This window comes from Myxine glutinosa, chromosome 11 (genome assembly GCF_964187855.1).
Source record: "Myxine glutinosa chromosome 11, kmMyxGlut1.1, whole genome shotgun sequence".
Taxonomy (NCBI): Eukaryota; Metazoa; Chordata; class Myxini; order Myxiniformes; family Myxinidae; genus Myxine; species Myxine glutinosa.
In genome coordinates, this window is record NC_136271.1 from 130,673,180 (window position 1) to 130,686,698 (window position 13,519).

The 13,519-nt window shown below is 44.8% G+C and overlaps 1 protein-coding gene across 11 annotated transcripts in view; it reads left to right on the top strand.

Moving 5' to 3' along the window:
- Positions 1-13,519, top strand: part of LOC137436867 (C4b-binding protein alpha chain) — a 67,774-nt gene that overhangs the window by 15,182 nt on the left and 39,073 nt on the right. For 10 of the 11 annotated variants that reach the window (XM_068131056.2, XM_068131051.2, XM_078787127.1 and 7 more), the window contains exons 5-9: positions 5-104; positions 2,299-2,384; positions 5,972-6,148; positions 6,422-6,601; positions 9,617-9,793. In XM_068131056.2, the coding sequence (XP_067987157.2) occupies positions 5-104; positions 2,299-2,384; positions 5,972-6,148; positions 6,422-6,601; positions 9,617-9,793 (720 nt within the window). The remainder of the gene's footprint in view (positions 1-4; positions 105-2,298; positions 2,385-5,971; positions 6,149-6,421; positions 6,602-9,616; positions 9,794-13,519) is intronic. The other variant, XM_068131058.2, reaches the window with a different exon arrangement.

Consider the following 13,519-nt stretch of genomic DNA (forward strand, 5'->3'; position numbering starts at 1 on the left):
GCAGTCAAAATGTGCAAATCACCTCCTTCTATCGATGATGGATATCATGAAGCAAAGGATACTTTTCCTTTCGGCTCTACAGTCACTTATTCGTGTCACAAAGGGTAAGTTTTGTCTTTTGATGCTGATTAGTTTCAATTCCTCCTGAATGTTTCTTATCCATTGGAGCTTGTAATTACCCCCAGGCCCTGCCTTTGCCCTTTGGATGGAGCAGAGTCATTGGCATGGCAACAGTCTAATCATTCAATGAGCACATAAATCAAACTTGGTTTTGTATTCCGTTGATGGGTTCCCCAATCTTTTAAAAAGTCACGTCCTCATGTGGTGTGCTTCCTTCATATGGTACACCGAGTCGCACAAAGACGCATGGTGTGTTGGTACACCATGACGCACATGGACATATGTCCAATAAATTGGCTCTGGGTGGGTAACTTTAATTCCGTCCGTTGTGTTCTGTATTGTTGCTGACAAGATGGTCTAGAGGTATGCACACTCGCCTCTAAACTGTCTAGCCTGGGTTTGAATACAACAACAACTACATGCATTTTAAGGCCATTTTCCCTGCTAGAGCGGGGGTTAGCCTTGCGGTCCCCTTGACAATCTTCTCCATTTTGCCCTATTTTCTGCATCTCTCCTTGTTAACCTGGTGTTCCCTGGTGTTCCCTGGTGTTGGGCTAGCGGCTAGGGTGCCGGCTTAGGATCCTAGGATCCTGGGTTCGAATCCCGGTCAATCGCTGAATTAACGCCAGGGGGGTTGACTCAGCCTGTCATCCTTCCGAGGTCGGCTAATTGAGTACCAGTTCACTGGTAATTCCCTGCTTGTCGTTAAAGGCGGCAAAAAGGGTTGGCGTCAGGAAGGGCATCCGGCCGTAAAACATTGCTTCAAAAAGGGGACCGAAAAACAACAACAACCACAGTTCCCGAAAAAGGCCAACCCCTGCTTGCGGGGAAAAATGGCCTCTAAAGGTGGTTTTTTTTTCTTTCTCCTTGTTAACCCCCTTGCCCGCATTTCTTCTTCGACCATCTTTAGCCAAGTCGTTCTCGGTCTTCCCCGTCCTCTACTTCCTTCTTTTTTTTTTTTTTTTTTTTTTTTTTTAATACTGAATCGAGGCTCGTGAAAGAGCTGACATTTACTTCACAAACAAATCAACCAGACAAACAAAATATATAAAAAGAGGGAGCGGAAGACAAGGGAAGGGGAAGCACACAAACACTTGAGAGCACACAACATTTAAGTGCAGGGAGATGTGTGGGAGGGAGAGGGCTTGGGGGGAGGAGGTGTGGGAAGGGGGGGGGGGGGGTGGGAGAAGTATCATTTCCATCACTCTTCTCAACTAGTCACTTTCATCCTTCCTCAACACTTGACCAAACCATCTCAAACTGTTTCTCTTCACAGCATCCATCACAGACTCTATTCCCATCATCTTTCGCAATTCATCATTTGTCTTCCTCTCTCTCAACGATACTCCACACATCCACCGAGCCATTCGCATTTGCTCCCTTTCCAGCCTTCGTTGCTGCTCTACGTTTATTACCCATGTCTCGCTCCCATAAATCATAACACTTCTCACACATGCAGCATACACCTTTCCTTTCAGCTTCAACGACACTCCCCTCCTCATCAGCACGCCACTCAGTTCCCGAAACTTCTTCCATGCACATCTCACTCTAGCAACCGTTGCCGAGTCTGATCCACCTTCTCCATTCAGCATGTCTCAGAGGTAGCAAAATGTTTTCACACCTTCCAGCTTCACGCCGTCTCCAAGATCCAACTCAACATTTCCTCCATCTGCAGCTCCCTCTGTGCACACCTTACACTTGAATGTAGCTGCCACACTGGTTAATGAACCTCTCAGACCACTACATTTTTGATGAACCCACTCAGCACACATTGTACATTTAATGGAGTTCCCTCCGACACCCTTCCTGCACACGGCCACTTCCTAGTTCTTTCCATCTCACCACATGCTTTACCACTTGCCATCACCTTCGTTTTTCCGATATTCACCTTTAGACCTTTTGTTTGAATATAAACTATAAATTTTAGTTCGGCGTTTTATAGGCAGGGTGATTCATCAATGTGTGTGCCGTCCCTCGGATGGATGCTAAACTGGGAGCAAAAAAAAAAAATGTGCTGTATTTTCTTTAAAGGCTGCCATTATTCCCATGTTATTGTGTGGTTGGCTGGGGGAAGTTTTGGGCCCAAGTCTGTGTTCTGCATGATGTGCCAAAATAAAATTTGAGCTCCATAAACAATTTAAATATTTCACACCTGCTTGTTGGATTCGTGTTGTGCAGTTACGTTTTGGTTCAGTCGAATGTGAAGGCTAAGCTGACTTGCATGGATGATGCCCAGTGGGACAGGAAAGCCCCAGAATGTGAAGGTAAAGACATTCAAGCTATTTACAAGCATTATTTTGAGTCTGTTCTTTCATTATGTACAAGTTGGACTTGCACAGAAGAATATGTTTGAGTCATTTTACCACAACTACTGGTTTATTTAATGTCACCAACCATTTGGTACTCAGATGCAAATATTATCAAGGGAGATGGGATGGAACTTTAACATGGGCACTGAAAACTCGTTTCTTGGCCTCTACTGGATGAAATCAGCTGCAAATTTCAAAAGTAAATGTTTTGTATGTCGAGGTAATATGGTCCAAATTTCAGCAACGTCCGTTTCCGCATTCTTGAGCTTTATTTAGAAAACCCTTGAATTCTCGTTGGTGTCTGTCCGTCCATCCGTCCAAAATGTGTTGGCACTCATATCTCAAAGGCTATACGATATTGCGACAAGCCGAAACTTGGAATATACATTGGCCAATATGTCTAATCAATGGCTTTCGAAACGAATTCAAAATCTGCGCTCATTAAAGGTCTACTGAGAGGGAGAAGGGAGGAAGGATTGACACACCAACCCAAAAAGAGATATTTTGCTCTCTTCTGGGAAACTACACACATGATGTTAATGAAACTTGGCCACAAGCTTCATATCTGATGCCCAACGAAGGTGTATTGACCGCATCAAAATGTGCGCTCAATAAGGGGATCTACTGGGGTGGTTTTGACCCCCCAAATATGTATTTGCTCTCTTTGAAACTACACACACGATTTTGATGAGACTTGGCCACAAGCTTCATATCTGATGCCTAATGAAAGTATATTGACCGCATCAAAATCTAAAAATCTACGCTCATTAAGCGGGTCTACGCGGAGGGGGGGGGGGGCGGGGCAGAGTGTTTGACCCCCTGAAATAGGTATTTGCTAACTTCTCTGAAACTACACCCACAATTTTGATGAAACTTAGCCATAAGTTTCATATCTAATGCCTAACGAAGGTGTATTGACCGCATTCAAATCTGCGATCATTGTGGGGTGGGTGGGTTAGGGGGAGGGAGCGGTTTGATATGCCCCCCACAGTCCTCCCTTTTGATCTTTTGATTTAAAAAAAGGGTGCCAATTTGATTCTTACAGCTGCATGAAAAAGTAAATGTATTTTATTTGCCAGATGTAGAGCGCCCCTTTATATTGTAACGGTTTTGAGAAGTGTGTAACGAATTTGAGAAGTGTAACGGTTTTTGAGAAGTGTAACAATTTTGGAGGAAGTGTAACGAATGTAAAAAGTATGGTTTTGTTATGTGTAACACCCTGTTAATGTAAATAATGATCGCAGCCGTCCTCCTAGTTAATTCCATGAAACTTACACGCAGGTCACGATATATCTTTTTAAATAGTGTATTTCCTTATTCTATGTAGGCTAAATATGTGTTTCCCACTAGATTGACTTTGCATTGTATCAAACAAAATAAGCATAGGCCCTTGCAATTTCCCCAAACATCTCCGCTCTCCAAAGTTCCTTTAAAAAGGGTGCGAGTTGTGTTCAATCCCGCAAGCCGCCATTGCCCATGTGCTAATCTCGGAGAAGAAAGGCGTGTCTCCACCTCGGCATAGAGGGGAGGAGTGAGCCAACCCCACATGGCCAATCAGCACCGCGGTGAGCGACCCGGTAGGCGTGCCCTCGCAGCCGGCGGCTTGATTCCGCCCCGAGTTATAAAAGCGACTGTAAGGGACTGCTTCAAGAGATGACCTGGGAGATGAGCGAAGAGGCGACACCAAGAGGAGCGGTGAGATGCGAAACGCTCCAAGCCAAAGAGGAGAGGTACTCGGAAAGGAAACCAGCTTTGGAGAGACGCGCTGAAAGGAGGGAGACGGCTCCACCAGAAGGAGAGGAGCAGGTGTGCCCGAGCCAGTGCGTGACGGCTAAAGCATCGGCAGCGGATACGCGACGAAGGGTTTTCCCGCCAAAAACCGCAAGGAATTGAGAGCTGCTGCCTCCGACCCTCCTCCCTCTCCAGCAATCCACCTCAAGCCCTACCTGCCTGCAATATCCCCCGTGTAAGTGTGAACGTCGTCTGTCCTACTCGTTGTCTTGGGATTAAGTAAAATGAATAGTGTAAGTTAACGATTCGCTGTGTGACTGCTTCTTCCATCCATTGCTTGTGTGTGTATAATAAATCTGTTCTTCCTCCGTACTCTGTCTTCTTCTCTTTTCATTCTCTTTCGGTCGCTTTAGAGGTTTCCCGATTGAATATCTGTGGTGCGATCTGGTCAACGTCGGGTGGAATCGGGTTCTAATTGGGGAGTAACTGTTCGGACGCGGTAATACCAACCGCTCGGTAAAATAACATCTAAAACCGCGTCTGTAACAATATGAACCTTTCTCGAGCATTACTTGGTTCTTCCTAAGAACACGAGGGTAGTCTAGCATGCACACAAGATATTTTTTTGAATGTTCCTTCTTTTCTATAGTCTGCCACATGGCACATACCATATAAAGGGCCCTTTTCTATGCCCCTAGCATTTTTCCCAAGAATGTCCCATCTTTTCTATAGTTTGTCTTTTCTATAGTTTTCCGCATCAAACCTAATATGTTCCAACAGTACGTACCATATAAAGCTACATTTTCTATGCCCCTGGCATTCTTCCCAAGAATAATTATAATTAGTGTCAGGGGTTTAGAGACACTGTCTGCATTTTTCATTGTACTTGGACATGAACAACATCCATAACTTTTGACCAGGCTGACAGGGTGGCCTAGAGGTATGCACTTTTGCCTCTAAGCTGTCTAGCCTGGGTTTGAATCCCAACCCAGCAATACACTATTATCCTGGTGTTTCACAGGCAGGGTGATTCATCAGTGTGTGCTGGCCCTCACTTAAATGTTAAACGTGTCTTATCTGCCAGCATTTGTTGGTGGACGTTGAAGATCCCATAGTGTCCTTTGCGAAGATTAGGCGAGCTATCGCCGCCACCATGGCCAAATTCCAAGTTCCTGCCCTAACCAGCAGAGGGCATTGCATCCAGCAGCAGAGGGCACATTCCAAGTTCCTGCCACAGCTGTGCCCTCAGCCAATGATGTTATCCCACAGCCTTGTGCTGCATACGAATGAAGATGACCTATAATCGTTATTTCTAATGTCAGGCATGCTACAGGCTTCATGTGCATTTCAGTCGCGATTCTGGAGCTTCAGATATACCAATCGTACTCAGGGTAAGGGAACTGCACGTATGTTTCAGGCCTTTGATTATTTGCATTTTCTGTGTTCGTTTGGAATTGCATTCAGAGGGTTTTCAGCATCGACTGAACAGATGGCGGCTCTGCCGTTTTTACCCATATGTGCCAAGTTGAAGTTGGTGGTTTTTTTTCAACTTTTTATTTTTATTAAAAGTTATTAGAATAATTATTATTTTTAAACAAAAAAGGTTTTTTTTTTAGTTTTTTTTTTACCTATTCCTTTTCTGTGGCAGCACATTTTGATTAGCCAGGTTTCCTGGGGAAGGTGATAGATTTTGGAATGAAAATTGAGGCTGTAGCTCCTGAAATACCCTTATCAGTATTTACTGTATTTTGTTTTGAGATTGACCATTTTTAACATGTATATTTTCTTTTTCTTTTCTTTTTATACTCCAGCTGTGCAATGCGCAGAACCTCCTCAAATTCCCAATGGTTCTTTTCGGAGGCACGATAAGTATGAATATGGTATGTCCATTCGTTATACGTGCAACGGAGACTTCACATTGCTTGGGAGAGTGAATCTGGTTTGCACATCCGAGGGAGTGTGGGATGTCGACCCTCCTGAGTGCAAAGGTGGGAATTAACAAATTTTGTATCCAAGTTGAATGTGTGGTGTCGGCTTGTGAGTAAAAGTTTTGAGAGTTGGTGGTTAAAGTTATTAATCTCCAGCTAACGGCAAAGGATAAACAGCAACAGGAACAATTCCATTCCACTTGATCCAGGCCTTGTTGTGCATCAATTTGTTCATGTTTTTGTTTGCTCATCGATTCCTCAAAGTTGATATTCCATTGCAAATCTCCATTGAATGCATGTTTGTGTTTATTATTCCATTCTTTTTTGCCTCAGTGGTTTGGTGTCCATATACTGATATTGAAAACGGCGAGCTTCATAGCAGATATAAATCGCGGTTTGGGTACCAAGAAAAGGTGAAGTACAGGTGCAATCAAAACTACGTGTTTGAAAAAATGCGATCTTTTGCAAAGTGCCAGGCGAATGGCACGTGGTCCACAATGCCAGTCTGTATTGGTACGTACTTTCATTTCTTGCTATTGTTGTTATTGCAGCAGCACAGAAGTGTTAGACATATTGATGTTTTCTGTACTTTGACCTACATTGAAAATAAATACATGGCCTACCTTTTGAGCTTTGGGTTATTTGGTAAATTCCTGTTGAAGGAATAACTGCTCTGCCAAAGCTTTCGTTAGTTCTACCGTGCCTTTGTTATCGAGTTAAAATGCACTTTATTTATCAACTAGCATACTTTACTTGCATCTCTACATTCTTGCATAGCTGAAAATGGAATGGAAACTCGTCCTGTTAATCGAACACTATAGTCAGAGAATGAACAACATTTGCACAGATAAACTTTTTTTTGTGGAACGTTTAAAAAATAAACCTAGCTGGTACCTTGAGTTTGTAACAACCATTTTTTAATGCGATAGTCTTCTTCCTCTTTTCTTTAACGACCACAATTATTCCCACGTTCTTGTGGGGTTTGCCGGGAGAAGTTCGGCCTGAGTCTTTCACGAACCCCTGGCCAGGCCTGGCATTTGACTAAGGTTAGGGCAATAATTTGGAATCTGTGTGGGGTGCTGGCAATAGCTCGCTTACTCTTAGCGAAGGACCCCATGGGATGGGATCTCCAAGATCCACCAAATAATGCTGACAGACATTGTACCCCAAGGACCATTGTACGAATGCTCAATTAACATCCTTCCAAGGGTGGGCAAACACATTGATAGATCATCCTGCCTGTGAAACACCGGGATGAGTTTATAGCTTGGTCAGGATTCAAACCCAGGCTAGACCGCTTGGTGGCGAGTGTCTGTACCTCTGGGCCATTCTGTCAAACCTAATTTTAATGGAATTAGATTAGATACTTGAAAGTGATGGTTCCTTCATCTCGTGTGCAGCATATATACATGTCCTAGCAGAGAGAAATGTGCATTCGCAGTGCTTTTAAACAATCGTTTTCCAAAAACAAGATTCATTTTGATCTGGCCTGTGCTGAAAAAGAGCAGGCATTCGTCTACTACGCAGCTATTTGCATAAGAAATGCACGAATGTCAATTTCCTATTCAATGTCAGACACAGCATCCCGTCAGATCGTCTGAAAATTGTTGCCATGTTACTTCCAAGTAGATTAGCAGGGAGGGATGGGGGGAGTATTTTTTTTATAATGAAGTAGAAAAAGGGGTGGGGGTGGTGGTGGTGGTGGTAGCTTCTAAAGAATGGTAGATTCCCATTGTGCTGTTTCTCCAGAAAATAATATTTGGTATACATCGAGTCCTGTTTTAGCAGCATCATTACCTCTGGTATCGAAAAAAACACTCGATCATTACGACCTGCTGATTTGAGGAAATCAACTCGAACTGCATCACCATCTGGAACCAGACCATTTGAGATTACAAATAATAACGTTTTTTTTTGTTTTTTTTTCGAGAATGATAAAGAAATCCCTCCTTTATTTGAATAGAAGTTTTCAACAGCAAATATCCTAAACTGTGGAAGCCTCGTTCATTGTATTGTCATGAATCACTCGTGCTAAGAAGCCACGTACGAGAGTACTTATTGTATATTTCTCATTGGTGCTTATTGTATATTTCTACTGACTATCATTGCTTCAGATATGCCAATCGTACTTGGGGTAATGGGACTGCATGTACGTTTCAGGCCTTTGATCATTTGCATTTTCTGCGTTCTTTGGAATTGCGTTCCGTGGGTTTTCAGCATCAACTACTGAACATATGGCGGCCCTGACATTTTTACTCGTATGTGCCAAGTTGAAGTCGTGTTTTTACCTCTGCCACCAAAGGTGGATGGGGGTTGTTTTCACCCCTGTCTGTCTGTTTGTGAACAAAATATCTCAAAGTTGTGGATGGATTCGGACGAAATTTGGCAGAGATGTAGCGTATGTGACAAGGACGAAATGATTAGATTTTGGTGAAGATCTGGATTCGGATCGGGCTCGTATAATTATTTTAATGATTCTTCACCATTGGGAGATGGGGCCAAAACGATACATAGCAGGATATCTCAAAAGGTTATGGATGGATTTGGACGAAACTTGTTGGATCGGTTGTGTGTGTGACGAGGAAGAATCGATTCGATTTTGGTGAAGATCCAGATCCGGATACAGCTAGTAGAATTTTTCAAGTGAATTTTTTCACCATTGAGTAATATGATCAACCAGGTGGAGGTATGCTCTCCACCGAGTGCTGTTCTAGTTTTTAACTCAACTGGACTACCGTCCAGTTGAGTTCATCACATACTGAACCCTCCGTCGTCCGTCGTCGTCGTCTGTCATCCATTAACTTTTCAACGTTAACACTCCAGCGTCCACAAATCTCAACCGATTCTGATCAAACTTGACATGCAGCATCCTTACCCCAAGGACCAGGTTGGTATTACATTTCAGCCTGATCCGTTGAAAAATGGCGGAATTAGGCGACCATTTTTATTTGGTCATGAAAACGACGTTAGCACTCCAGCGTCCACAAATATTAACAGATTTTGATCAAACTTAGAATGTTTAACCCTTACCACACAAGGTAGGTTGCTATTGCATTCCAACCCGATCCGTCACAAAATGGCCGCCATAGGCCGCCATATTGCTTTCGGCTCCGAAACGACGTTAAGACTTTAACGTCCATAAATATTTATGGATTTTGATCAAACTTGGTGTGTGAGACTCTTACCACACAAGGTAGGTTGCTATCGCATGTCAACCCGATCTGTTCATTTAAGTCAAATCTAGTACAGACAACTGACCTACTTTAAAGTTGTCCAGTCAGTTCATTTGAGTTCTGCTTCCCTGGAAGCTCTAGTCTAATTATTATCTTTTTTAAATGTAGGTATTTTTTATATTTTGTGTGGCAGTACATTTTGATTCGACAGGTTGCCTGGGGAAGGTGATGGATTTTGGAATGAACTTTGAAGCTGCAGCTCCTAGAAATCCCCTTATCAGGATTTGCTGTTTTGTTTTGAGATTGACCATTTTTAACATGTATATTTTATTTTTCTTTTATTTTTATACACCAGCTGTGCAATGCGCAGAACCTCCTCAAATTCCCAATGGTTCTTTTGAGAGGCACGATAAGTATGAATATGGTGTATCCATTCGTTATACGTGCGACGGAGACTTCACATTGCTTGGGAGAGAGAATCGGATTTGCACAACCGAAGGAGAGTGGGATGTCAACCCTCCTGAGTGCAAAGGTGGGAATTAACAAATGACATTTTTTGTATCCAAGTGGAATTTGTGGTGTCGGCTTGTGAGCAAAAGTTTTGAGAGTTGGTGGTTAAAGTTATTAATCTCCAGCTAACAGCAAAGGATAAACAGCAATAGGTTAGTCAGGAGCTCATCCTGTCATCTTGAAAATATAGTGTGGCACTTCTGCTTGGTAATGGCGTTGCTAAAAACTGGGTTTAATATGCTCTCCATGTCAAAATATACTATGAAATGCAAAAATTAAACATTCTGTTTTTTTTTTTTTTTTTTTTTTTTTTTTTTTTGTATACAAGGTCGAGGCTCGTGAAAGAGCGAACATTAATCACACAGAAAGACAAACCGACACATAAAACATATAACATAGGGAGCGGTAGACAAGATGGGGAGAGAGGGGGAAGGACACAAACACAACATTTGAGAGCAGTGACCGAGAGACATGGAGAGATCTGAGAGAGGGCGAGGGCTTGGGGGGGGGGGGGGGGGCGTGGGAAGGGGGCGGTGGGAGAGGTATAAAACATATGGACACTGCCAGGACTTCCAGGAAAGAAGTTGGAATTTCAAACAAGGTGGATCTGGGGTGAATTAGCGGGGGTAGAAAAGATCAAGGTTTTGGATGGGGGAAGATAAGAGATGGTGGTGAACAGCTGTTTTAAAGACCTGGAGGGAGGAGTGGGATTGAAGGGAGTGAGGGAGTTTGTTCCAGAGGCGGGAGAAAAGAGGAATGAAAGAGTGAAGGTGAGCAGAGAGCCGAGATTTCGGCAGTTTAACCATCAGAGGGTTGCTGGCAGATCTTGTGCGACCTGTAGGAATATTTGGGGGACAGAGCACAGAGAGAGCTGGGGGTGCAAGGCCGGAGAGGAGTCGGTAGAAGACAGAAAGACCACCTACCTGCCTGCGGTGAGTGAGTGAAAGGCCCTCAGAGATAGCTTCATCGCGGGAGATTCCAATAATTCTGAAAGCTTTGGTTTCAACAGCGTGAAGCCGAGCTCGGTGTGAGGCAGGAGCACCGGCCCATAGGGGAGAACAGTATTCCATTGAGCTGCGGATGAAAGCCTTGTATGTGGTGAGGAGCTCAGGTGTGCCGAGGAAGGACTTCGCACGACGGAGGATGCCCAGTCGGCGACTGGCTTTGGAGGCCAGCTTGGAAATGTGGTTTTCCCAAGAAAGATCATGGCAGATAGTGAGACCCAAAATCTTGAGCGACAGAACTTCTTGGAGAGGATTGTTGAGAAAGTAGATGGGAGGGTTGTCCAGTCGATCTTTTCGGAGAGACATAGTAAGAGTGTGAGATTTGTCAGGATTGAAAGACATGTTCCACTTGTTTGACCAGTCTGTGATTTTGTCCAGGTCTTCAGAGAGTGAGGAGGCAGCAGACTGCCGATCTGAGGGAAGAGGAATGGAGCGGCAGAGAGTGGAGTCATCAGCAAAGAGATAGAGAGGATTTTCGAGAGAGTCAGAGAGATCATTGATGAAGACCAGAAAAAGCACGGGGCCCAGAACACTGCCTTGGGGAACTCCAGCCTGAACAGGAAGAGGAGATGAGAGAAACCCATTCAGGGCCACACGTTGACGACGACTAGAGAGGAAGTCCGCCAGCCATGCGTGGAGATTTCCATGGATACCAAAGGAGGAGAGTTTGGTGAGCAGGGCGGGGTGCCAGACCGTGTCGAAGGCACGTGATATGTCGAGGGAGACAGCTCTAATTTCCTGTTTGGCATTGAGGACCTCCATCCATTGTTGAGACAGCAGAAGCAGCATGTCCAGAGTAGAGTGACCTGGTCTGAAACCAAATTGATGATCAGAGATCAAGCCATTGGAGAAGAGGAAAGATTTCATATCCGAAGCAATGATGGATTCCATGACTTTGCTGATAATTGGGAGAAGGCTGATTGGTCTGTAGTTGCTAGGATCTGTTTTTGCACCTTTTTTGTGCAAAGCAGTGATGTTGGCTGATTTCCAAGCAGATGGCAGTTGACCTTGAGCAAAAGAGAGGGTGAAGAGAACAGAGAGAGGGTGAGACAGAGCAGCAGAGCAGGATTTTAGGACCCGTGGGCTGATGCCGTCGGGTCCAGTTGCAGAATCAGAGTCGAGGGTTGACAGAAACTTTTCCACCTTGTCAGGAGGAAAGGACACGGAGTCCAGGAGCAGCAGGGTACGACTATGTATGGTGGGTACAGAGAGGGATGGGTTTGGGACACAAGATTTAGAGGCAAACACAGAGTTGAGGCATTCAGCTTTTTCACGTGCGGAGTCAGCTGTGTAGCCGTTTGAGGTAAGGGAGGGGATGGAGGGGGAACAAACACCAGAAACGGATTTGACCAGACGCCACCAGGATTTGGAAGAGGGAGACAGATAAGAGGGTTCGGTCTTGAGAACAGAGAGATATTGTTTCCTGGCTCTCCTGAGGGTGGACACACACTTGTTTCGGGCTTTGTGAAAGGAAATGAGATTTCCTTCCGTTGGATTTGCTTTCCAGGAGACGAAGGCAAGTTGTTTCTGGGCAACAGCCTCACCACAAGATTCCGTGTACCATGGACGGGAGGAAGGGTATGACAACTGAAGACGAGATGGGATAAATCTGTGCATGAGAGAGAGCAATTTACTTTGGAAGAATTCCCAGGATGAGTTGATGTCAGAGGTGGTAGAGATGGGAGACCAGTCCAGATGATTGATGGCTGCTTGAAGACCGTGCCAGTTGGCCTGAGTGAAATGCCAGACTCGTCGACGCTGAGCAGGCTCCCTGAGGATGGTCAGAGAGATGTCCACTTTAACAAGGACATGATCAGATGATCCGATCGGAGCAGAAGAAGAGCAGCAGACATTTTCAGGGAAGTTAGTCATAACCAAGTCCAGAAGAGAAGATGTTCCGTTGACTGAGATCCGGGTCGGGAAATTGACAGATTGTGTCAGTCCCAGTGAGTCGCAGAAGTCCTTTGCTGAGGAGCCATGGCTGGTGAGAGAGGTACCCACACCCAGCCAACTGGCATGATGACAGTTGAAATCACCACATATGAGGAAGAGAGAGTTGGGATGAGTAGATAGAAGTTGGTCCATATCATCAGACAGCGAGATATAGATTGAGTCATCACTGTTTGGTGGACGGTACAACACACATATGAACAAGAGGTGGGAGCGAAGGGGAAGCCGTAGCCAGAGGTATTCCTGGGGGTGAGGTGGAGAGAGTGCAGTGCAGGGCGAATGAGGAAGAGTTTTTGATAAAGATAGCAACCCCGCCTCCAGGACGAGGCTCAGGTCTATCATACCGGAGGAGGGAGTAGCCCGGGAGAGATACTATGGAATCAGAGACATCATAAAGGAGGAAAGTTTCTGTTAAGCAGATCACGTCTGGTTTGACAGAAGCAACCTGTATGGAGAGATCAGTTAAGTTTGAACGAAGGCCCCGGATGTTTGAGGTCCATACCGTTAATGAAGAGGAAGGGGGAGGGGTAGGGTAAGATGTGGAAGAGGTGGAAGAGGTAGGGAGAGCTGTTGAAGGTGTGTCAGAGATTTCAGAATAGCTCGGAGAAAGGGAAGGATGGGGCGGACAAAAGGTTTGATGGTGATTGGGTGAGCCACAATGAGGTGTTATTTGAGGAGGGGGAAGAGCGAGGCAGAAGGTTGGGGGAGATGGAGGTGAGAGTTTGAAGGGGGAAGAAGCGGGGAGGACGCTTTGAGGAGGGGGAGTGAGAGGGGGGAAATTGAGAAGCAATGAG